The 24035-nt window shown below is 41.1% G+C and overlaps 1 protein-coding gene and 1 long non-coding RNA gene across 3 annotated transcripts in view; one reads left to right on the forward strand and one right to left on the reverse strand.

Moving 5' to 3' along the window:
• Positions 1-1462: 1462 nt before the first annotated feature.
• IL12A (interleukin 12A) lies at positions 1463-10641 on the reverse strand (the record flags this gene model as incomplete). 2 transcript variants are annotated; one of them, XM_082394248.1, is made up of 7 exons in its annotated part: positions 1463-3182; positions 4707-4850; positions 4953-4994; positions 5070-5111; positions 5828-5941; positions 8916-9070; positions 9723-10641. In XM_082394248.1, 7 exons carry the CDS (start codon positions 9736-9738, stop codon positions 3027-3029), a joined length of 669 nt encoding a protein of 222 aa, XP_082250374.1. In that variant the 3' UTR covers positions 1463-3026. The 2 variants fall into 2 exon arrangements, with proteins under 2 accessions (XP_082250374.1, XP_082250373.1); XM_082394247.1 differs by lacking the exon at positions 9723-10641 and having other exon boundaries at positions 8916-9143.
• LOC309629801 overlaps positions 9686-24035 on the forward strand; it is a 29763-nt gene continuing 15413 nt past the window's right edge. The window contains exon 1 of the long non-coding RNA XR_014245223.1: positions 9686-9804. This is a non-coding gene — a long non-coding RNA (uncharacterized lncRNA). The remainder of the gene's footprint in view (positions 9805-24035) is intronic.

The following is a 24035-nucleotide window of genomic DNA, read 5'->3' on the forward strand; positions in this document are numbered from 1 at the left end:
ACGTATGAATTTTAAGGGAACACAAACGTTCAGTTCACAGCGATATTGTAGGTGCACTTTGCCTTAAACTAGGAAGCCACAGTTACGCTAGCTAAAACCAAATGTTTTGTCCTTAAGGGCAACAGCTGCATGGACCAGGGTGACATGGCCAGGGGGACTCACGGTCTCTGTCTGTGCTGGCTTCAGACAAAGCTGGTTTTCTCCCCTCCCATGTTTTCTTTCCTCCTTAGGGTGTCTAAGGCCCTTGTGCATCTCTTGAGTTTTCCCAAACCCACCTTTGGGTGTCTGGCCAGACCACTCCCCAGAACTGACCCCTTTCCCCAAAGCTCTCGGCTCTCAGTAGGGCAGCTGTCAGCTGTTTTTTACGTTAATTCTCTGATTCAGTCATTTTTAGGTGTGAGAAACACTTAAACTGTTTATTTCCTTTTTAAAAAGTAATTTGTTATCAAATGTCTCTAGTAGGCTAGGTCTGGGACCTGTTTTTAGGGGGATCTCGTTCTCACCAAGTTACTTTGCTCCCACCCTCTGTTCTGGAAAGGCAGGACCCTGCTTTTTTTGCTGTCGTGTCTTGCACCAGATGGCCTCCTCTGCTGAAAGCCCCCGATAGCTGAGTGCCCTGGAGGGACAGGGCGTCACTGAGGTCTTCAGGCAGACAGTCTAACAATTTAAAAAAATTGGTGTTAGGCACTGACTAGATGCCAACACTGTACTGAGTCATTGAGTCCTCACAATAGTGCTGTGAAATAGGGGCTACAGTTTTCTGAATTTCACAGATAAGAAAATAGTAGCAAAGAGGCTTTAACCAATTTGGCCCGGTCACCAAACCCAAAGGCTAGTAATCATTGTCAAAGATTGCTCACATTTATTGTGTACAGATTATGTGCCAGGTGCAATGCTAGTGCTTTGTAGGAGTTGCTCCATTTAACCATGGATCGATCAGATCAAGGTTCTAGTAGTATCTTCACTTTTTTTGTTGTTGTTTTTGGCCGGGCCGCATGGCTTGCGGGATCTTAGTTCCCCGACCAGGGATCGAACCCATGCCCCCTGCAGTGGCAGTGCGGAGTCCTAACCACTGGACTGCCAGGGAAGTCCCTATCTTCACTTCTTAGAAGAGGAAACAGGTAGGGTGAGGGCAAAACAACATGGCCACATCATACAAGTTATAAATGGCAGACCCAGGCTTAAAACAAAAAAACCAGAAAACTGACCATGTAGTGAAGAATGCAATTAGTTGTGAAGATGTTTCTTGGGCCAGTCATGTTTTTGAAGCATATGTCATGGCAATTTCTAGAACGAAAGCGACCCTTTGTGTGCCACTTTGTCCCTTTGTATAAACCCAGTCTGTAGCACAGTCAGCAGGCTTTTCTCTCCTTGTTTCTGGGCACAGACAACCGGCCAGACAACAGACAAGTCGCCATTCGATGGGCGGGCGGGGGGAGGAGGGGGAGGAAGGCAGGGTGGGGGGGGGGATGGCAGCAACTGGACAGCGCCAGCTTGCTTCATCAAAGCCATGAGTTCTCGCCACATCAAAGCTGCCGACCCCAAAACCGATACTTAAAGGCAAGAAACTCCTACCTGTGAATCACCTGCCAGTCATCCAAGCTTGGGGAGGAATTCCTAAAGAAAAGAAGGTATGTGATGGGATCCAGCTTGATGATTTCTATCTAATTGTACATCACGTGGGGTGAGACTCTGAAAAACGAGTAAGTTTCCCCACACGTGAGGACCTGGGGTGGCCATCCATGCTCCCCTCCCTGTTTACAGGGATAAGACTGGAGCTCTGGAGGGGAGGGAGGATTCACATGAGGAAAGGTAGGGGGGACAGGACAGACTCTGAATCGTTCATTTCTTACGACCTTTTCATATGAAGGAGGAATGTGATTATCAGAGTTTGAAAATTACATGGTATTCCATCAGGTAAATCTTTTAAAATTCTCATGGTTTAAAGAATTAAAAAGCACATCTCTTAAGCCAAAGGAAGGCAATTATCCATGTGGTTCAGGCAGAAGTTCTATATAATTTAAAGCAAAGGGAGAGTTTTTTGAGTTGTAATTTAGAAACAACTTCCCCCTGAGAGCCCAAAGGGTCACAAAAATTAGAATAATTTGACTAGAAGTCCTCTTAATGATGCTTTTCCCAGTTGGTGGATGTTATCATGTATTTGTTTAATGCACAGTATGTTATGGGGCTGTGGTTAATAGGGAAAAACATTTTTATGTATTTTATTTTTAGATTCAGGTGTTGAACAAAAGTAATAAAGTATATTATCAAAAACTAACTCATTCAACGGCCTCAGTATTAAGTCAGATCTAGTCTTATGAGGCTCCCTTTAAAATATGAGATTAAAGGAACTAGGAAATGAGTAAGAATCTCATGGCATTCTTTCTAAGGTGATTTTGTTCAAATTTCATCAGAGTTTTCAGTTTTCCCATGATCTGTATTTTAACACTCAAAGTATTCCAATCACATTAGAAAAATATGAGAATTACTTTAATTCAGTCATTTTATTTTAAAACAACATAAGGTATATCTCAAATCCACTTGGCAATAAATATCTTAATAAATATAACATAAATAAATATAAGTTAGTTCACAGGCTTTCATGAACACAAAATTATATAAATAAATATTTTAAAATAAATTATGCTTGAGTGTTTGTTCCTACAAACTCTTTGGTACTGAAATAGCTTATAAATTCTTGCTCTTCTATTAAAGGGAAAAAAAGAAAAACACGTTCTGGGAGGACATTTCCCCTCCTTATCAGTTTGCTCATGAAAACTTAAAAATAACTTATCCATAGTAAATACGAAATAGACTTGATCAAAGGAATCATGTGGATAGGACAGTCACATCCTGCAAATTTGGAGTAATGACTAATGTAAACAAGCATGAGAATTCCTGTTCCAGCTTAAGTAGGAACAGGTCAAGCCACCCCCTGCCCCAGTTCTTAACCCATGCCCTATTACAATTTCTTTGGTTCCAATATTTATAAAAATGACTTTAAGTTTAGGAGAGACCTCAGCTTTTTAGGAAGAACTCAGATAGCTCATCATTCTGTCGATGGTCACCACACGAATTCTGAAGGCATGAAGAAGTATGCAGAGCTTGATTTTAGTCTTATAAAAATCCAGTTCTTCCAGGGAGGGTTTCTGTGACACAGTCTCGCTGTGGGAATTCAGGGCCTAGGAGAATAAATATTGAGCATGACATAGACAGTATTCCAAAATTAAAACGTCCATCCGTAAAGGTGGGTGAAGCCAATACGTGTCTCAGAGCCTGCAACCCACTCCCTCACTGCATCTCCTAAACCAAATCAAATCTACTCCCAGCCAGATGGGCAGGCAGAACCTGAGAGAAGAAATGCTCATTATCCAAGCACATGGATCTTCAGTGAGCTCTGAAAAGACCCTGAAAGCTATTTAGAAAATCATCAGTGGGAGTTGTATTTTAGAAAGAAACAATTCTGTTAAGATGACATCTGCTGTGATATCTAATTAATTTTTATATGTTACATTAAGAAGCGGCATCCTTTTTAGAACAGGGAGGTGATGGATTGCTATTGATTGGAAACTCTCAGTCAGTATCAGACCTGTTGACTAAAGACACTTATTCATGTGAGATAAATAAACCTGGCAGTTTGAGCCCTTTAATTTGATAACACAATGCAAGACCATATATTTGCACAATGATCAGCAGTTTTGCTTGTACTTCCTCACAAAAAGCTTAAAAGAAAGGTAGGGTGGGTAAAGTCATCCCATTTTACAGAGGAAGAAACTGAGGCACAGAGGGACAAAAGGTCTGGGCATAGTTGTCTGATTACTGGTAGAACTGATTCGACTCTTGGTCCTGAAAATGAAATATCATCTACAACTCTCTAGATGGTAACATTCTTTGATACTTGCATGATGTTCACTGCCTTTCAAACAAGTAATCTGGCACCCCCCCAAAAAAAAAATTGAAAAAGGGTGAATGAAATAAATTTCTTTTCAGACAATCATTTCTGATGCCGTATTATTATCCCATGCCCTGGCCAACATGGCACTCACCCTGCTCTTTCTTAAGTGGATAATTCTGTGTTTTATGTTAGCGTCATGTGCTATGGTGATTCAGAAAGTTACAAAGCACATTCTTGTCTATGAGTAACACTGTGGTTGTCCCCAGGTGATAGGTCATTCTTTTCTTTCATTCACATTTTGGTTCAGCATGCGTCATATCCAGACACCAGCCCCGCTTGTCTTCTCTAGCAGTATTTGCAGATATGCATGCCAGCCCCTTGCAGGTACGTCCCAGAGGCTTTAGAGATGCATGAGAAGATGAGTGCAGTGGAATCCCTTTGATGGGGGTTTAAATCCTGCCTCTGCCGCGTCCAAGCTGTGTGACCTCAGACAAGTGGCTAACCCTCTAAGCATTGGTCTCCTCATTTGCACAGACCCCAAGTGGTTGCCAAGGGGACAGCATAAGGAAATGTATGCACCTTTGCCCAGAGCCTGGTGCATACCACATGGTCAACAAGCAGGAGGCTGCTTTCCTTAATGTGACCTGCTCATGTTGCCCTCTCTCTAGAGGTGCCCTCAAGGCTGTCTCCCCCAATGTGTAGCTGGCTTCAGAAGGGGGCATTTCAGGCCTCCCCCAACCCAGGAAGGGCTGATGGTATACCCCTTCATCAGGGACCCTGGCTGGCGGTCTCAGCATGAAGAAGGCCTTACCTGCATCAGCTCAGCAATAGCTGCCAGCATGTTCTGATCCAGAAAGATCTGCCTCTCAGGATCCATCAGAAGCTTTGCGTTCATGGCCTGGAACTCCATGTGGTACATCTTCAAGTCCTCATAGATACTGCTAAGGCACAGGGTCTGCATAATATGACAAAGTGGGGAAGGAACTATTGAGATGGGCTAAAAACGTACCCCCCCTTCCCCTGCTGTTGCATTTGAGGAAAGAATTTTGTGTCTTACCATCATAAAAGAGTTCTTTCTGGAAGCCAGGCAACTCCCATTCTAGAAGGAAAAATAATCAGATATCAATGACATGAATGCATAATATGAGCTAAAACCTTCAATTTTCTGACTTACAGTTATTAAAGAGGTCTCTCTGGAAGCCAGGCAACTCTCATTCTGGAGCCAAAAAAAAAAAAAAGAATCACACATTAAAGACATTAATTATTAATTCTTAATGTAAATTTTTCTGACTTTTCTTCTCAAACGTATCTTTTTTTGTTTTTTTTACTGTGGTAAAAAATACATGTAAAATTTACCATCTTAACTATTCTTAAGGGTGTTATTATTTTTTTTTAAATGAGAACCTCATTCTTTTAAAAAAAAAATTAATTATTTTAAATTTTTGGCTGTGTTGGGTCTTCGTTTTTGTGCGAGGGCTTTCTCTAGTTGCGGCAAGCGGGGGCCACTCTTCATCGCGGTGCGCGGGCCTCTCACTATCACGGCCTCTCTTGTTGCGGAGCACAGGCTCCAGATGCGCAGGCTCAGTAATTGTGGCTCACGGGCCCAGTTGCTCCGCGGCATGTGGGATCTTCCCAGACCAGGGCTCGAACCCGTGTCCCCTGCATTGCCAGGCAGATTCTCAACCACTGCGCCACCAGGGAAGCCCCATCTTAACTATTTTTAAGTGTACAGTTCAGTAGTGTTAAGTATATCTCACACTGTTGTGAAAAACCACGTTTTTATAATTTTTTTTCCAAATTGAACTTCTACAATGGGACCTGTTAAAGTCCCATGGTGATGGACCCCAGAAGCATGCACATTTTTGGAAGAAGACGAGGTCTGATGCACAGCTCTTAACTGTATTACAAGCTTTGGGAGGAAAGCCTCTATACCGTGGCTAATTCCAGTGGTAAGCAGGCCTCCACTGTGCTGGTTCTATCTTTGGTGATATCTTCATGATCAATCTCTTCAGAAGTGCAGGAGTACAATTCTAGGGTTTGTCTGGCCTGTAAAACATAAAGAGAAACTCAGTTTACAAGATTAATAAAGGCACCCGGCTCCCCACGGCACTGGCACCAAAGCGAGAGCCGGCTGCCCTTGACCTCCACCTCTGATCTGTAGGAATTTTAGGGTCTTCATAAAACAAAAGGAAACAGATCATTTACACTCTCTCTCCATCCCTCCTCCCCTTTTGCTTAGGACATGTTTCTCTGGATGATACGTTTTTCCATTACGTAAACACTATAAATCATTTCAACAGGCTGTGCTAATCAGCCTCTGTACCGTGCTGTGACACTTGCTTCTGGTGAAAACCGTTTTTTCCTTTTGCCAGCATGGCTGTGTTTTATGAATATCTTTTTCAAGTATAGCTTCTGAAGGGGGACTGTTAGGTCACTACTTGATGAACATAACAAACATGCAACCCTAAAGACAAGCGGAGATTTAATATGGGTGTACACACACGCGCGTGCGTGCACACACACAGATGTCATCTTACAGGCATGTTGACTATAATTATGATATTTATCTTAAGAAGTCGATGACTTTTTGATTGAAGAGCGAGATCATTTTTCCATTTAACAAGCCTGATGTGTGCCAGGCACTATGCTAGGTACTAAGGAAGGTGACAAAGGGGACTATGTTATGTCCCCCAGAATTCCAAGTTCAGCTGTGGAGTCAGGCAAGTGCCCAAATGACCAGGAGACATGCTGGCAAGTGAGAAGGGCTGAGAGGGGTCAGAAGGCTCTGGGAAGGGGGTGGAAAGGGAAGCAAAGTCTTCCCCAGAGATGGGGCATCTACAGAGGAGGCGGAATTTCAGGCAGAGGGAACAGCGTGAGCCATGAATCAAAGCTTGAGAGGACAGAACATGCTGGGGTACAAGCAGTTAAATTCCTGTCTGTGGTAAGCAGAATAATGCCCCTGCCAAAGATATCCACCTCCCAATCCCTGGAACCACAGACTAGGTTATGTTACGTGGCAAAGGGGAATTAAGGTTGCAGATGAAATTAAGGTTGCTAATCAGCTGACTCTAAAATAGAGAGGTTATCCTGGAGTGTCTGGGAGGGTCCAGTGTAATCACTGGGTCCTTATAAGCAGAAAAGAGAGGCAAGAGAGTCAAGCTCAGAGTGATGCAGCATGATTAAGTCTCATTTGTTGGTTTTGAGGATGGAAGGGGGCCATCAAGGAATGTGGGCTGCTTTTAGAAGCTGGAAAAGGCAAGAAAATTGGATTCTCCCCTAGAGTCTTCAGAAAGGGATACAGCTCTGTTGACACCTTAATTTTACTCCAGTGAGACCCATTTTGGATTTCTGAACTCCAGGGCTGTAAGATAATAAATTTGTGTTTTTTAAAGCCACTAAATTCGTGGTAATCTGTTACAGCAGCAATAGCAAATGAATACACTGTTCCTGGAGGTGGTCAAGGAGATCGAGGCAGCTGCTATCCTGAGCAGGTTCTAAAAAGTTAGATTTGCAATTATACTTCAATAAGAAAAAAAAAATCTACAAATAATACAATAGTTTTATTTCTGTGATAATTGCCTTCCTTTATTCCAAAATGAAAACGGCGACTATCTCTCTATTACTATTGCATGGTTAAAAAAGATGACCTTCAAGAATCTATAAAATAGTGCCTGGCTTACAGTACGCAGTCAATAAGTACTTGTTGAATGAAAAAAATGAATACATAGAGCAAAAAATAAATAAATTAGACTTGAAAATGTGGGCCCACTGCTATAGTTTTTCAGATCTTTTCAGGAGAAGCTGGAAATTTGGATCCTTATATGGGAGGTCTACTTTTTCAATGGCATCAAACTCAAAAATCAAAATGAAATAAAAAAGACATGGCCAAACTCTACAGATCTGTGGGCTAGATATGGCCTGTGCGTCACATGCATTTGTCACCTCTATTTTCTCTGCAAGTAGCCAGCTGATTTGTTCTGGCAAAATTGATGCAGGAATCATATTAAAAAATCAAATTGAGTTCTGCAATCTTTCACCTTTGGTGCTGCATCTGAGAGTAGAAGAGTCAGCTTTTTCACATAAGGCATCTATTTAAATAGGAGCTCCTAAATTTTACCCATATCGAACCTTTCTTTAGGAATCAAAGCACCTATCTCTGCAGTTTTCACTTGGTGAGCTGCCTTTTTAATTAAGATGGATTGAACTGTAAGGAACAACTGGCAGCACGTTATGAAAGATTAGAAGGGGAAAATAAGAGTTCTTTAAGAAGGACTCGTGTCATTGAGCTTACTTTAAGATATTCATAAAGCAACAAGCTAGAAATCTTCAAGAAAGATTTACTAGAGAGCAGGAAGGCGAAAGGACATCTTTTAAAACATCAGTCTTAGGCCGTTGCAGCAAAAGCAATAGATGTTGGAGTGCTTTTAAAGGAAGAAAAAATATTTTTTTTGCATTAAAATATGAAAGCTAAAAAGATGACTGAAGCTGTAAATAAAATTAGATAACTCTCTCCCTAGAAAATGAAGCCTGGATGTGCACTGTCATGAGCTCCCTGAAATGTGATGCTCCAGCAACAAGCCGAGCCACCAGACTGGAAGCTGGAGAGGAGCATTAGACGCAAGGCTAATTCATCTTCGCAGGCCCTGGAGCACAGAGGCCGCCCCTAATAGCGGTTTCCTGGATTGATAAGTGTGTCAGAGGAACAGTGTGGGCCTGACACAATTCCATCTCTGTTGGCAGGCTACAAGGAACACTGTAAGTATCCACTTTCCTCTGTGTAGACACAGCCCAAACGAATGCCATTATAATTTATCACCCCTCCTGCTTTCTCTGGAGACACAGTTTCATTGAGACTCTTTAGCTAATAGTTGGGCCATTTGTAAAGTTCCCTCTTCTTCTCTTAACAGCTCCTGATTAACTTCCACAATTTCCCTGCAGTTCCTTCAGGTGACCAGCGGTTCGGAGATGCCCCTTCACTACAGAAGCTGCAAAGTGGGAACCAGGACATTGAAAAGCTCACCTTCTGAAGGGTGTTGCTGACGGCTCTCAGCAGGTTTTGGGAGTGGTTGAGGCACTGGAACATTCCGGGGCCCGCTGTGGTGGCGGGGAGGTTCCTGGCCAAACTAAAGTGGTCCAGGTGGTGGAGGAGGACCAGGGTGGCCACAAGGAGGAGGCCTGAAAGGGAATGGAGGGGCAGGATGAGCTGGCCTACCTCCATCTTCCATCTCTTCTGGCCATCTCCACCCATCCACTTCTTCTGGGCGCCAGCCTCCCTCCACCCGTTTCCAGTCTTCCTTCAACAACTGAGGGATGAATCAGGTTCTTGGAGGACAGCGCTCTGTGCTAGCGTTAGAAGCCTACTCGCTGTCACGGCCACCTTGTGAGTTCAGACAGGGGTGTGGACAGAGTTCACCCAGAAAAAGTCTCCATTTCAGGAGGAGGGAAAGTGAGGCCAGGTGGTGAAGCGACCCAGTGTTTTGTAAGCAGTGGGGTGACAAAGCCTCGCTTTGAAGCCGGCTGGGATCTGCCCTCTTAGAGCTGTAGCCTAGAGACCCTGGGCAAGAAACCATCCCGTGGGGCCTCAGTGTCTCATCTGTGAAGTGGGCATAATACTTAGCTCACAGGGCTCTTTCAAGGTTAAAAGAAACGATATCCTATCGAGCGCAGGGTAAGCTCGCAATGTCTTTCCCCTTTCTTTCTCCTCTGCCCGAGACTTCTGACTGCCTTCCAGGCTCCGCGGAGCCTGTCCCAAGTTTCTGCCTCCTCTTCCCGGCCGCCGCCCCTCCCCACCCGAGCGCCGAGCGCTAGTCTCGGGCTGGTTACTCACTGCGCGGCGGGCACATGCTGAGCGGCGCTGCGGGGGCACCGAACCGAGCGGCCAGCTGGAAGCAGACGGGTGCACGCGGCAGGTGAGGGCGGTGGTTGGGAGGCAGACCCGGGGGGGTCACATTTTTATAATTGCCCGAGGCGCGGCAGGACTTTCCCGGGACTCTGGTCTCTTGCTTTCTTTCTCTCTCTGTATCCTCTCTACATCAGCTTCTCGGTGACACGTGGAGTCTGGCCCGCGGGGCTAGCGGCGCTTTCGGATTAACTCCCAGCGCACCCGGCCGCAGTCGTTCCGGGACGGCCCCGCCGCCTCCGGCCTGGCCCAAAACGAAAGAGAAATTCGCGCAGAGTCGCGGCGCGGGGTCCCCGGGCAAGCCCGACCCCTGGCCCGCCACCCTCGGACGGCCCCCGCCCCCAGGTACCCAGCCCTGGCCCCGCCTCCCTGCAGCGCCCCCTCCCGACGGAGCGCCGAGTAGGGCCACCCGCTCTCCATCTATATCCAGGATGAGCCCTGACCTCTCGCCTGGTTCTGGACGGGGGTGGGCAAATCATTCATTTATCATAACTTTATTCAGATAGTCCACGGTGTGCCAGGCCGACATTGTGCCAGGTGCGGGGCACCCAGCAGTGAACAGGTCACTTTGGGGGCACTCCCACACCAAATCTGACTCAATGTGTTTTGTTCCTGGGTACCCTCTTAAACACGGAAAGGGATGAAACCAGACTGGCTATGCAGTAACTTACTCTCCTAGAGAATCCAGTTTTTTACAGTGTCCAGGAGAGAATCGTTACAGTTTAGTGGGATGGATGTACAGGGTCTTGGCAGGAGAGGCCAGAGAGAGGGCACATCAGCAGGAGCAACGGGGGTGAGGAGGCAGCAAAAGCTCCCAGACGCAGGGGGCTGCGACCTGAATGTTGAAGGGTGAGTAGGCATTAGACCGCTTGCAGTGGGATGGGATGCAGGTTCTAGGTTGAGGGAACAAGGATCAGAAGCACAGCCTGGGAAGGGAGAGGGAGGTGGATCTAGGGGTCCTGTACAGGGTGTGAGGTTGCTGAGGGTGATGGGGCTGTGCGGTGAGGGTAGTAGATGCCGTGCTAAGGAGTGTACTTTCTGCTGAGGGTGGTGGGGAGCCTTCTAGGGTTTTAGGCAGGAGATATGGTTGGATCTGCATGATGGGAAGATCTTTCAGCAGTCGTATGGAGGATGGATTCCAGGGGTCAGGAGTGGGGGGGCGTGGCCAAGGCCCTAATCAGAATGGAGGGTGGGCAAGAGGGATCCTTAGGGTGGGGAGGGACCAAGACTTGGTAACTCCTCAGGTGAGAGGGATAGGAAGGTGCTGAGAATGGCTGAATGGAGGTTGTTCCAGTTCCTGCACAGGGGTTACTGTAAGAGGGGAGTGAGTTTGGAGGAGACACTGAGAAGTTCCACTTTGGATGTGTTGGGTTTGAGGTTCCTGTGGGACTTTTCAGTTCACTCATTTCTACCACGAGCATTAGTCACCCTGGGTGTGTGTGAAAGGAAGGGATGTGTTTGGTCACCCACTCAGCATCTCTGATGGATCTGACTGCGCTAAAGCCCCAGGACTTCACAATGGAGGTGCCAGTGCCCATCTTCGTGCAGATGCACTAAACTTGGATAGGGATAAGCCTTTTGGAATACAGGAGAGAAGAGAGGGTGCTTCCTCTGGGTCCCTGTTGAAGTCGGGAAGGATGAGGTAAGCCTTGAGATGTTACCATGAACACTCGGCAGGGCCAACCTTTACTGAAAATGGAGTGATGAAGCCAACTAGGAGAAAGGAGAAAGCTGTGTTAACCCCTTGTCTGATTCAAACTCTCTCTGTTGTTGGCATCAGTCCCCCTAGCAGATCATCTGCTCAAGGCCGATGAGGTACCCACCATAGGGACTTGTAGATGTGTGTATAACGGGAGCAATAGTTGATCTCCAAGGCTCCTTCCAATGCTGCGGTCTGTGAATTACCCCTTGGGCATAGAGAGCAATGCATTGTCAAAAACAATTGCATCTAGCAGATTGTGTGAAGCAAATGACAGGTGCTGAGCTGTGTTGTTGCCATAGGGGTTTAGGATGGAGTTAAATGTACTTAAGTCAGATGAAGTCAAGTTTATCACAACTGAGCTATTTCTCCCTTGGAAGGGCCATCTTCTATGGAAAAGTAATTTCTGCAGCATAAATGAGCATAGGGCCTCTGCTCAGAGTGGATTCTTGGCCACCAGACACAGTTTCTAGCCTATACTTTTGTGAAAGTTCTCTGATGTGCTGCACATCCTTTAGCCAAGATAGAACAACAGCCTTCTTCTGGGGTAACATTACTTTTCTATAAGAGACATTCTTTGCCCATGATTACTACTGCCTGACATCTAGCATTGTACTGGCAGTCTTGGCCAATGCTATAAGGAAAGAAAAAGAAATGAGAGATTTAAAAATTGGAACATAAAAGACAAAACTGTCACTATTAGCAACAGAAACAACAGATCAAATACTAGAACTAATAAGAGAATTCAGCACTTTCACTGGATACAAATACCAACTTTCAAAAATCAACCAAATTTCTCTACATCTGCAACAACCAATTAGAAAATATAATAAAAATAATATACCAGATAATAAATAGACAGTAATAAAAAGAAGATACCATTCACAGTAGCAGCCAAACTATAAAGCAACTGCCTGTAGATGGAGAGGCAGTACAGTGGTTAAGAATATGGACTCTAAACTATTTGAATCCAGGTTCTGTTAGTTACTTGCTGTGTGTTCTTGGGCAAGTTACTTATCTCTCTGGGCTCAGTTTCCTCATCTGGAAAATGATGATAATAAAAGTACCATAGGTTTGTTGTGATTATTACATGGGTTAGTAGAAGCATAAAATAGTCTTTGGAGAAAATTTAATCAAGAACATAGAGTGATTTAATTTAAATGGGAAACACATACCCTTGGGTGGAAGATCTTGAGATATAAATAGCTCAAGTCTCTTCTAGTTAATTCACATATTCAATGCAATTCCAATGCAAATTACAAATAACTTTTCTGAAGAACTTAATAATAAGCCTACTCTAAAATATATGAGAATAAAAGCCCATGAATATCTAAATTAAACTTGCAAAGGAATCAAAAAGATGGAGGAGTAGCCCTACCAGATATAAAGACATAGTTCAGAGCAATAGTAATAAAAATAGTGTTTGGCAAAAGGACAGCCAAATGGACCTTTGAAACAAAATAGAAAATTACAGACAGACTCATATATATGCATATTTAGTACAAAGATACAATGGCACCCAGAACAATCAGGGAAGCATGGATTGTTTACTAGAAAATTCTCACTGTAAGGTGAAAAATAAAACTGGACTCCAACCTAAAACAACATACAGAAGTGAAGCCACCTGGAAGTAGGTTAAAGACTAAATGTGAAAAGTAAAATTATTACAATAGTAGAAGAAAATGTAGGAGACTATCTTTGTCACTTAAGAGTGGGAAGGACTTCTTAAAAACATCAAAGCCACAAGCCATAAGTGAAATACTCATAAATTTGATTATATAAAAATTAAGAATTTCTGTAGTATGATTTCCTGTTAACCATCGACAAAGTTAACAGATAGCTGACAAAGTGGGAGAAGATATTTTGCAATGTCTAAAACCAATAGGAGAGTATACAAGAAACTCCTACAAGTCAGCAAGAAAAAGAAACCCCAATGAAAATGAGCAAAACTTATGAACAGGCAATATACAAAGAGGAAACCCCAAAGGCTAACCAGCATCATGGGATGCTTAGATATATTATAATCTGAAAAATGCCAAAGAAAATAATAAGATATCACTTTGTACCTTTTAGACTGGCAAAAATGAGTACATTGGATATTGACAAATGTTGGTGAAATGTAGGATTCTAGGATCTTTTATATAATGCAAGTAGACTGATGCAGCTATACTAGAGGGCATTCTGGCATCTAGCTTTGGTCAGATTAAGTATATGCATACCTGATGACCCAGCATTCTACCTTGGCATGTACATCCCAAAGAGATTCTTATACAGGTCCATAAAGCCTGTATATGAAGATGTTCTTTAAGTCACTGTTTGTAGTGTTGGGAATTGAAGGCAATCTAGTTGCCCACCAGTGGGTAAATGAGTAGGTGAAATGTGAGGGATCCACTTCATGGAGTACTCTGCAGCAGTTAGAAATAATGGACTATATGTACATGCATCAACATGGGTAGATCTTTAAAACATAATACTGGGTAAAAACATAATGATAAAAAAAGAGTAAGATCTGTATATAACACTAGAGGTAGACAATTAAACCCCTTGGAGTCAGATTTGTTTGCGAATACAAAAAATTTGGATTTTAGAAAGTGAAAAGGTAACATCTCATGATTGAACACAATATTTCTGCAGCAAAATGTAGGAATGGTTACATTAAGTGGATAAAGGCTACAAATAACCTCACATCCTGTGAGTCGTATTTTGCTGCTAAGTGAGCTTAAGAAAAAAAACCTTTGGTGTCCAAAGCTGTGAGGTTTCAGAATTGTAAGTGATTGTGGACTTCCATATACTTTAATGAGAAGAATATATTCAAAATGGTACACATTATACAAGGACACCTGCAAACAAAAAGATACGTGTTAAACATATTAGGCTAAATCCCATTGAGGAGTGATGGGAATGAGAATAAGGAATGGAGATAAATAAAATATATAAATATAAGTATACACACATATAAAAGAAGGGACCTGTGATGTCATGAATTGAAGAATATGATCAACTTAATCCTATTCATCTGAAGTCCTTATTCTGCCCAAAATGTTGATAAATAAAGACACCCTTTCTAAGCAGATAACTCGATAGTTGTTTGCAAACTTTAATTGTAGTTTAGTATATTCAGATAGTTTTTCTATTAGTCATTCCTTTCCCTTTCAGTTTGAGCAGTGGGCCAATCTGAGATCTCACCTAGTAGATCCATCACTGGGAATCAAAGGCCTTTTCAGGAATTTGGCAGAATGTATTAAGGCTCTGTATCAGAGTTTCTCAACTGGAGGCGATCTTGTTCCCCAGGGGACATTTGGAAATGTCTGAAGAAATTTTTGGTTATCATAATGGGGGAAGGGGGTTGCTACTGGCATCTAGTGGGTAGAGAATTGATGTAACATGTTGCTAAACATCCTACAGTACACAGGATGGCTCCTCGCTTCCCCAAACTAAAAGAAGTTATACCATCCAAATTATCAATAGTGCTGGATACCTGCAATAGTACCAAATATGAGTAGCAACTCAGGCTACCTGCCTTCATCATTATTCTTCTCCGTGAGTAGACATGTTCGTAGTCATAGGCTCTGAACAATAGACTTAGGACTGTATCTTTGGTCCCATAATTTAGAGTGGCAGCCCATTCTTGGAAGAAGTGAGATTCCAAAGAGACTTGTGATCAGTTGAAACTGTAAATGTGAATCTGTAGGTAGGTGTTGTAAACACTAGCATCCTTCATAATATAGCAAGGACTCTGCTGTCAGATTTCCTGCAGTTCTATTCTATAGGGACTACTGAATTTGAGCATAAATCAGCTGGTGTTCGCATGCCATCTGACAGTGTGGGGTCCAGTACAGCTCTGCTCTTAAAAGGTGACCTGTTAGCTAAGAGGCAGAGCCTTATGTTCCTGGCTGCATATACCAACCTCAAACATGACATGCTGATGAGGCTGGTTCCATGGAGAAATTTCTTCTTTGGTGGTGAGGTGTTTCAGCAGCAGGGAGAACAGTAGTGAGCTGAGCCAGAGAGGCTACGGTAGAGTCTACAGTAACTTTGCATCTATGATCCAAAGACTTAGGTTCTAGCCCCCTTCTGCGACTTGGTAACCATGTAAGCTTAGACAAGCCACTGCCTTTCCTAATTTTCATATCTGCAAAATGGAGACGGTAATCCCTGATTGTCTAGCTTTGTCATATGAATCAGATCATATAATGACCAGGTAAGACTTTTGTACAGTGGTAGAGTGTCATCGCTATGAGATATCACTATACAATGAGAGGTGCAGTTATTATTTTTGGATTAAGGCACACACTCACCAGTTTCTTCCACAACTGCCTCTTTGCACTCTTTTAAATGTTAAGTGGCAACTTCCCAATGAGGGGGGAAGGGGAGTCCTAAATATTCATAGCACTGTTTCTACAGGCAACATCCGTATGTTATCATACTGTCTTGAAGAACCTCAAAAGTATTAACAGTGGTCTTCAAGAAAAAATTCCAGGAAAGGTGTTGTTATTGCTTACTGATGCTCCAGAATAAAGATTTTTATGAATATTGTTGCAAACTTTTCTGCATCTTGAGACAGTTAAGCAAACAAACAAAAATGATACAGCTCCTGGGCATTGCAGCGTCTTGCATGATGATATCACCTGATGCTTAGACATTAAAAAGAAAAGAAATGATGAATTTGACTATATAAAGAATAAACATTTCTACAAGAAAAAGATACCATAGATAACATTTAAAGACAAATGATAACCTCAAAAAAAATTTGCAACGGCGTATGACAGATCAAGGGCTGATCTCCTTAGTATATGAATGTGAATATTAAAAAGAAAAAAAGCCAACAATCCAATAAAAAATGGGCAAAGGATATGAATAGACAGTTTAAAGAAAGAAAAATACAAATTACTTAGAAACATATGACAAATACTCGGCTGCACTCAAAATTAAAGAAATGCAAATTAAAATTACTAGATATGATTTTTAACCTGTAATTTGCAAAACTAGAAAGTTTGATGACTTATGGGTATGTGGAAATAGGTTTCCATATTCTGTTGGAGGGAGTATAATCCAGTGCAATATATTTGGAGGGTTAGTTGGCAATAGCTATTAAAATAAAAAATATATGTATACTTTTGCTCAGCAATTCCATTTCCAAGTATTTATCCTGTAAACTATTTGCACGTATACATAAAGACTGATTTCCATTAAAAGTATTATTTTTAATATCAAAAGACTCGAAACATTCTAAATGTCCATTAATAGAGAATTGTTTCAACAAAGCCTAATTCATCTTTTCAATGAATTTTTCAATGTAGCTATTAAAAAGATTGAATTAGATTTATACGTGTGTTAGGAACAATCTTCATTACGTGAAAAGTCATGTGAAAAATCAAGGTTCACACCAGTGTGTAATATGCTTCCATCTGTGCAAGGAAAAAAGTATATATATATATACATACACATAGATATAGGTACAGTATCAACATAGATCTACACTCATAAGAGCATAGAAAATCAATGACCATTTCCTCTGGAGAAGGAGATTGAATCTTTGAAGTAGGGGGAAAACCTGCCTTTTATTTAATATTCTCTGTACCGTTTGAATTATTTAACATGCAAATATATTGCAGCTTTATTTATTTATTTTTTGCTTTGTTTTATTTGTATTCTGAAAGATCACCTAATGGCAGGTGAAGTGAACTGCTAAGAGAGCTGCTGGGCCCATTCTGACAGCTTTTTTTTTTTAGTTTTTTTTGAAAAAATAGTTGATTTACAATGTTGTTTTAGTTTCAGGTGTACAGCAAGGTGATTCAGAGACATATATATATTCTTTTTTAGATTCTTTTCCAGTATATGTTATTATAAGATACTAGGTATAGTTCCCTGTACTATACGGTAGGTCCTGTTGGTTATCTATTTTTTTTTAATTAATATGTTTATTTACTTTTGGCTGCGTTGGGTCTTCGTTGCTGCGTGAGGGCTTTCTCTAATTGCGGCGAGTGGGGGCTACTTTTCTTTGCACTGCGCATACTTCTCATTGTGGTGGCTTCTCTTGTTGTGGAGCACGGGCTCTAAGCTCGCGGGCTTCAGTAGTTGTGGCTCTGGCTCGCGGGCTCAGTAGTTGTGGCTCGTGGGCTCTAAAGCACAGGCTCAGTAGTTGTGGTGCACAGGCTTAGTTGCTCTGCGACATGTGGGATCTTCCCGGACCAGGGATCGAACCCGTGTCCCTTGCATTGGCAGGAGGATTCTTAACCACTGCACCACCAGGGAAGTCCCTGGTTATCTATTTTATATATAGTAGTATGTATATTTTAATCCCAAACTCCTAATTGATTCCTCCCCCCCTTTCCCCTTTGGTAACCATAAGTTTGTTTTCTATGTCTGTGAGTCTATTTCTGTTTTGTAAATAAGTTCATTTGTTTCTTTTTTTTTTTTAGATTCCACATATCAGTGATATCAAATGATATTTGTCTTTCTCTTTCTGACTTACTTCACTTAGCATGATAATCCCTAGGTCCATCCATGTTGTTGCAGCTTTTGAACAGAGAATTTCCTCTAAGTTTCAGCATTTTTGCTTGATTTGTAATATAAACATTGAATCTGTCAGTGGATTAACCATCTACTGCTGAGGCAGGGGCTTTTGTGTCTGACTCCATCCATCCATCCATCCATCCATCCATCCATCCTTCCATCTTCTCACTCTTATTTTGAAGAATATTCTACATGTGTGCTACGCACATTTAGATCTTCTCTTTTAACTATTATGTGCACTCACATTAGTTTACTGGCTGGAGCCTTTCTAGCCTCTGGCCTGGTAGAGTGGAAAGACCATGGGCTTTGTTTGCAGTACTGGGTTAAAATCCAGCCCCCTGTCACTTTCTAACTGTGCAATTAGGGCAATTTCATTAACTTTTCTGAACTTCTATAAAATAGGGAGAAAAACACCTACCTGCTGGGGTTGTTGGGGCAACTTATTGGGATAATGTACACACAGTGAGACAATGGGTGGAGCCCTGTAACACAGCAGCATTGCCCTGAGCATGTTGCTATTTCCTTTTGTGGCATTGGTTTCTAAACAGTGACTAATGAGGCTTTAAATAATCCCTCAGGGGCCCATCACATGCCTTATTCTTCAGTGAGTAGAAGGGTCGGGGCTAGCATGTGATGCTGTAAGGCTCCTAATGTGGAAGGAAATGGAATATTCCTAGTTAAGGTGATCTTTTTTTTGCTTCTTAAAAAACAATGAACCTTTCTCAACATACAAGACCTGAAAAGTAGGCTGGTTACTACTAGCTTTTTAAAGTCCCCAAACAGCCATTTTTATAGTTTTATATAGTCATTATTTATTTGTTTAGTCTCCAGCATTTTTCATTCCTCCACATTTGTATGGTCTTCTATCAGAGATAATGTTCCTTCTGCCTGAAGAACTCCTTTAAGACTTTTTTTTTTTAAAACAAGCACAGGTCTGCTGGCAATAAATTCTCTCAACTTTCGTTTGTCTTAAATGTCTTTATTTTGGCTTAATATTTGAAATACATCGTTGTTTGGCAGTTATTTTCTTTCAGCATTTTGAAGATGTTATTGCAGTGTCTTCCGGCTGCCACTGTTTCTGTTTAGAAGTTGCTGTTTAATTGTTGCTTCTTTGAAGGTAATTTGGGGATATAGTCTGGCTGCTTTTAGGATTTTCTGTTTTGTTTTGTTTTGTTTAGTTTTCCCAGAAACTTGGTTATGAACATTCCTAGGGGTGTGTGTGTGTGTGTGTGTGTGTGTGTGTGTTTGTATTTATCCTGCTTGAGGTTTGTAGTACTTCTTGATCTATACCTTGATCCCTTTAAATCAGTTTTGAAAAATTCTTAGTCATCACCTTTTCAAATATTGCTCCTATTGAGCTCAACTCAATTTCGCTCTGGAACCCTTCTGGAACTCCAATTACATATATGTTTGACCTTTTCACAATGTCTTACATGCTTTTTTATGCGATTTTCCACCCTTTTTTCTTCTTTTTTGGTTTGGATGCTTCCATCTGGATATTTTCTGCCAACCAATCTTCCAGGTTGCTAATGCATTCTTCATCTGTCTAAACTGTTTTTAAACTCATTTATTGAATTTTGCAGTTTTAGAATTTATATTTGGCTTTTTTGTAATACATAGATTTCAGTTCTCTGATGAAATTCTCCACCTTGTCATCTATTTTCTTGAACATGTCAATCACAGTTATTTTACATTCTGTGTCTGATAATTCCGGTGTCTGGATCATCTCTGTGTCTGTTTCTATTGTGTATTTTTTCTCTTGTCCCTGTCTGTTTGTATGCCTGGTAATTTTTGATTGAATGCCAGACAATGCATATGAAAAATTGTAAAGACTCTCAATGATGTTAACTCTGGCAGACAGTCAGATTAAAAGCAGAATACCTTAAACCAATCAGGGAATAAGCTTACTTGAGGCTGGGTTTTAAGCCTTTACAAAGGTTGGTCTATATCTATTTATCCTTATTTCTAGGATGTAGTCCCATCAGTTCCAGCTGAAAGCAGAAGGTGTTTACCATGGCCACTCTGCTTTGGTAGGCTCTGAATGCTAATGTTTATTTATCCAGCACTGTGGTACTGTCATTAGCTCTGTTTAGTTTCTCAGTCACTTAACAGCCACTTTTTGTTCTGCCTCTCTAACTCTTAGCCTGTTCTGCTTACTAACTGGCAAATATGTAGAGTCAAAAAACAGATAATTCTATTTACTTATTATTTTTTTATGTTTTTAAAAAATTTATTTACTTATTTTTGGCTGCGTTGGGTCTTCGCTGTGCACAGGCTGTCTCTAGTTGTGGCGAGCAGGGGCTGCTCTTCGTTGCTGTGTGCGGGCTTCTCATTGCAGTGGCTTCTCTTGTTGCGGAGCATGGGCTCTAGGCACGTGGGCTCAGTAGTTGTGGCTCGTGGGCTCTAGAGCGCAGGCTCAGTAGTTGAGACGCACAGGCTTAGTTGCTCCGCGGCATGTGGGATCTTCCTGGACCAGGGCTCAAACCTGTGTCCCCTGCATTGGCAGGCAGATTCTTAACCATTGTGCCACCAGGGAAGTCCTAAAGCAGATAATTCTATTTAAATCAGTTCTCTGCACTTTCTTTCCCTCCAAAATCTTGGCATCTCAAGTCCTGGTTCCTTTGGTGGCCCTGATCTTCCATATTTGTCTCTCCAGTGAATCTGCCAAAACTTCTGCTCACATTTTCTGCTTTTTAACAGCCACTTTCTGCTCAGCTTCTCTGTCCTCTATCCATTATAAATATGAGTCAGCAGATGACTCAGTGGGGATTGTAGAATGTCAGGCTTATCTCAGTGAGTTTGCCTTCTTTCAAGGATCTTGACTCTTCAAGCCCTGGCTGCCTTGGTGGCTCTTCAATGTTTTCAGACATTAAAATTTTTTTTTTAATTTAACTCTTCTAGGTGTTCTCATGGGAGGATTTTCTTGCTACAAGCTATCTGCCATGGCTAGAAATAGAAACCAAATAACCATTTTAAATACAGGGTCTGCTCAGAGTTCCAAAGTTGAAGTTTAAATTCAGAGTGATTATGACAACTGATGGTGTTCTCCTTTTTAAAAATAATATACTGTCCTTGGTACTAGAAGAACTGTAATGGACACAGAATAATAGTAATGACTTATAACATAAGTCATTACTATTATCAGCCCCATTTTTATAGATGAGGAAACTGAGGAACAGGGCATCTCAGTCAGTCACTGAAAGTCATATAGCTAGCAAGTAACAGTGCTGGGATTTGAATCCATGTGGTATGATTCTTGAGGTCACTCTTAACAGAAGCATAGGACATTAAACAAGGTCTTATTATTGAGAATGTAGTATGATACTCTTTCTCTCTCCCTTCCCCCAGATCTATAACAAGCAATAACAAATATACAGAGAGACCTTTATACCATAGCATCCTTCAGGAACTCACTGGATTTTTCTTTTCCATTTGTATCCCCTACAAGCCTTTCACAGAGCTGGGCACATGCAGATTCACAATAAAACATTTTGATTTCCAGTGTAAAGCTGAGGTCTGAAGTTATATTTTATCATTTGTCTTGTTGCTTTTCTTGTGTTACCGTTAAGAATTCAGCAACACATATTGCATTTATGAAAATGAAATTTAGGGATACACAGTATGATTGTGCAGCCCAAAGAGATAGTTTAGGGCAAAATCTATCCTGTGCTTTGCTTGTCAAGCTAAGGGATACCCACTGCAGCAGGGAGGAAAGGGTACCTTTTTCTCATTCAGGTTCTGGACAACTCTAAGTTAGAATTTTTCTCTAATCTATCTCACAGGAGGAATTACCCATCTTTTCTGGCCAAAGCAGTTGAACAGGAAGATGTCTAAACCCAACTGTTTGTTATCGTATACCTCTGTTTATTTGGGACCCACTGCATGGGAAATTTACAGGGTCTGATGACACTGATCTCAGAGTAAGGAGAAGGAAAATAGGACAGGAAAGCACTGGGCATATTTGTACTTCAGAAAGGGAAGAGTTGAATCAGCTTTCTGTTCTCAAATGCTATCTTTGGTGTCAGACCAAAGCTTTTTGTGTAGTAGATTTCCAGAGAAGAAACTCCAGGTGAAAGTAGCAGCCAGGGCCTTTTCTGATATCCTACAATTTCATTTCCTCTGTTGTTTTCACAGCATGAAATGCCCCAGTGTTTCTCTCCTAACCAGTGACATAAGTTTACCCAATGTCAAGGAACTCCAAAGACCTTAGAGCACATTCTGTATATTTATTCCACTGGTAGTAATATCCTTTTAGACAATGGACACAGAACAATGTTGAGTGGTTTCTCTCCAGAAGCTGAGAACTAATGTTCCCACACCCAGTAAATATTTAGCTCTATAAAGAGGTTAAGCAAATATATTCTCATAAAGCACGTGAAATTGATCTATTTTGGATTTAAATAGAGCTAAACCAATTTCATGCAACAATTTTAGGGCATCTATCTAATAAACAACTTTCTACAAGTGATTTTATATATCTTGGGATCATCTCAACCAAAAATTCTGGGAATAGGCAAACGAAAAACTCACTGAATTCTAAGCAAAGTTCCAGCAGACCTTTCACATTAATTGGAATAACTTTTTCTTTAAGTTGCTCAGGGACTTTTTTTTTAAAAAAACAGTGATCTCTTTTGAGAGGCTCTGGCCAAAATGTAGTGGATTGATGCTTATGAGATCTGTTTATGATGATGAATTACAAGGCTGTTTATGCTGATTCCTTCTTTCGCTGGAAAAAAAAATCCAAATTTGAGCCATTGGCCCTTAAATAAATGTTTCCCTTTAAATAATAAAGAAAAACATACCATTGTTAAAATAACATATAAAGGGCTGAAAACACCTTTCAGAAGACCTCTTTGCTTCCAGGTGGAAGCCAAATAGGCTAGTATTTTTAGAATGCTGAGGCTTTGTGTATGGATACAATAATTGAGTGACTTCAGCTACTTAAACAGTCTTGTTAAACAGGGAAGCTTGGTACTTTTTCTGACTGTGTTTAGGGGATTTTGTACCCAAATATTACTCTGGAATGATCTGGGGAAGGGTGATTTTACTGGTTACTGGTAATAGTTGCTAATATTGACTACATGGTATGTTCTGGGGACCGTACTAGGCAATTTTATATTATGTAATTTAATCCTCACAACAACTCTATGAGCTAGATACTGTTACTATCCCCGATTTACAGGGAAACTGAGCTTTAGTGAGGTTAAATAACTTTCCTAAGACAGTAGAGCTGGGATTTGAACCCAGCATATCTTTGCTACTCTATTAAAATACAGTGGCATGAGGGGGATGCTTGAGATTAGTGGGAGGGGAGTGTAAGTTAATATAAACTTTTTGGAAAGCAGTTTTGAAATACTTATCAGAAGCCTTTTAAAAATACCATATATTTTGACCAAATAATTACACTTCTGAGGGTCTAGTTTAGGGCATTGTTCAGAGATTTAGACAATGATTATGTACAAGAATGTTCACTGCAACATTATTTATAAGAGTTTATAATATAGGTTGAAAACTAATGGTCTCTACTAATTATAATAGACACATAATATAAATTATGACAAAGGCATAGTTGGAACATTGTGCATCTTTTAGTAATAATATTAAAACACGTATTTTGGGGAAAATGTTCAGAATTTTCTGTCAGGTGAAAAAGAGAGATATAAAACCATAGATGTATAGTATGATAATAATGATGTTTAAAATGGAAGGAGATCCAGCAAAATGTCAACAATGCCTATCTGCGGATAATGGATTATGAGTAATTTTTATTTTCTCCTTTATGCTTTTTGATATTTAAAAGTTTTATCTAGAATGAGTATGAAGTACTTTTATAACCAGAAGAAAACGCTATTATTAATTTTGTTTAAACTGAAGAACAATAAATTAACCAACATTGCAATTTCCATTGTCAGCAAATCACCTTTTGCTTTTAATTAAAAAAATTTGTTTTGCTCTTAGTCCTTTTTTTGCTGTGCAATTTCTAGAATATCACTGTAGAAGAAATCATCATCACAGGCAGATATCTT

Source organism: Balaenoptera borealis (assembly GCF_965194805.1).
Source record: "Balaenoptera borealis genome assembly, chromosome: 5".
Lineage (NCBI taxonomy): Eukaryota > Metazoa > Chordata > Mammalia > Artiodactyla > Balaenopteridae > Balaenoptera > Balaenoptera borealis.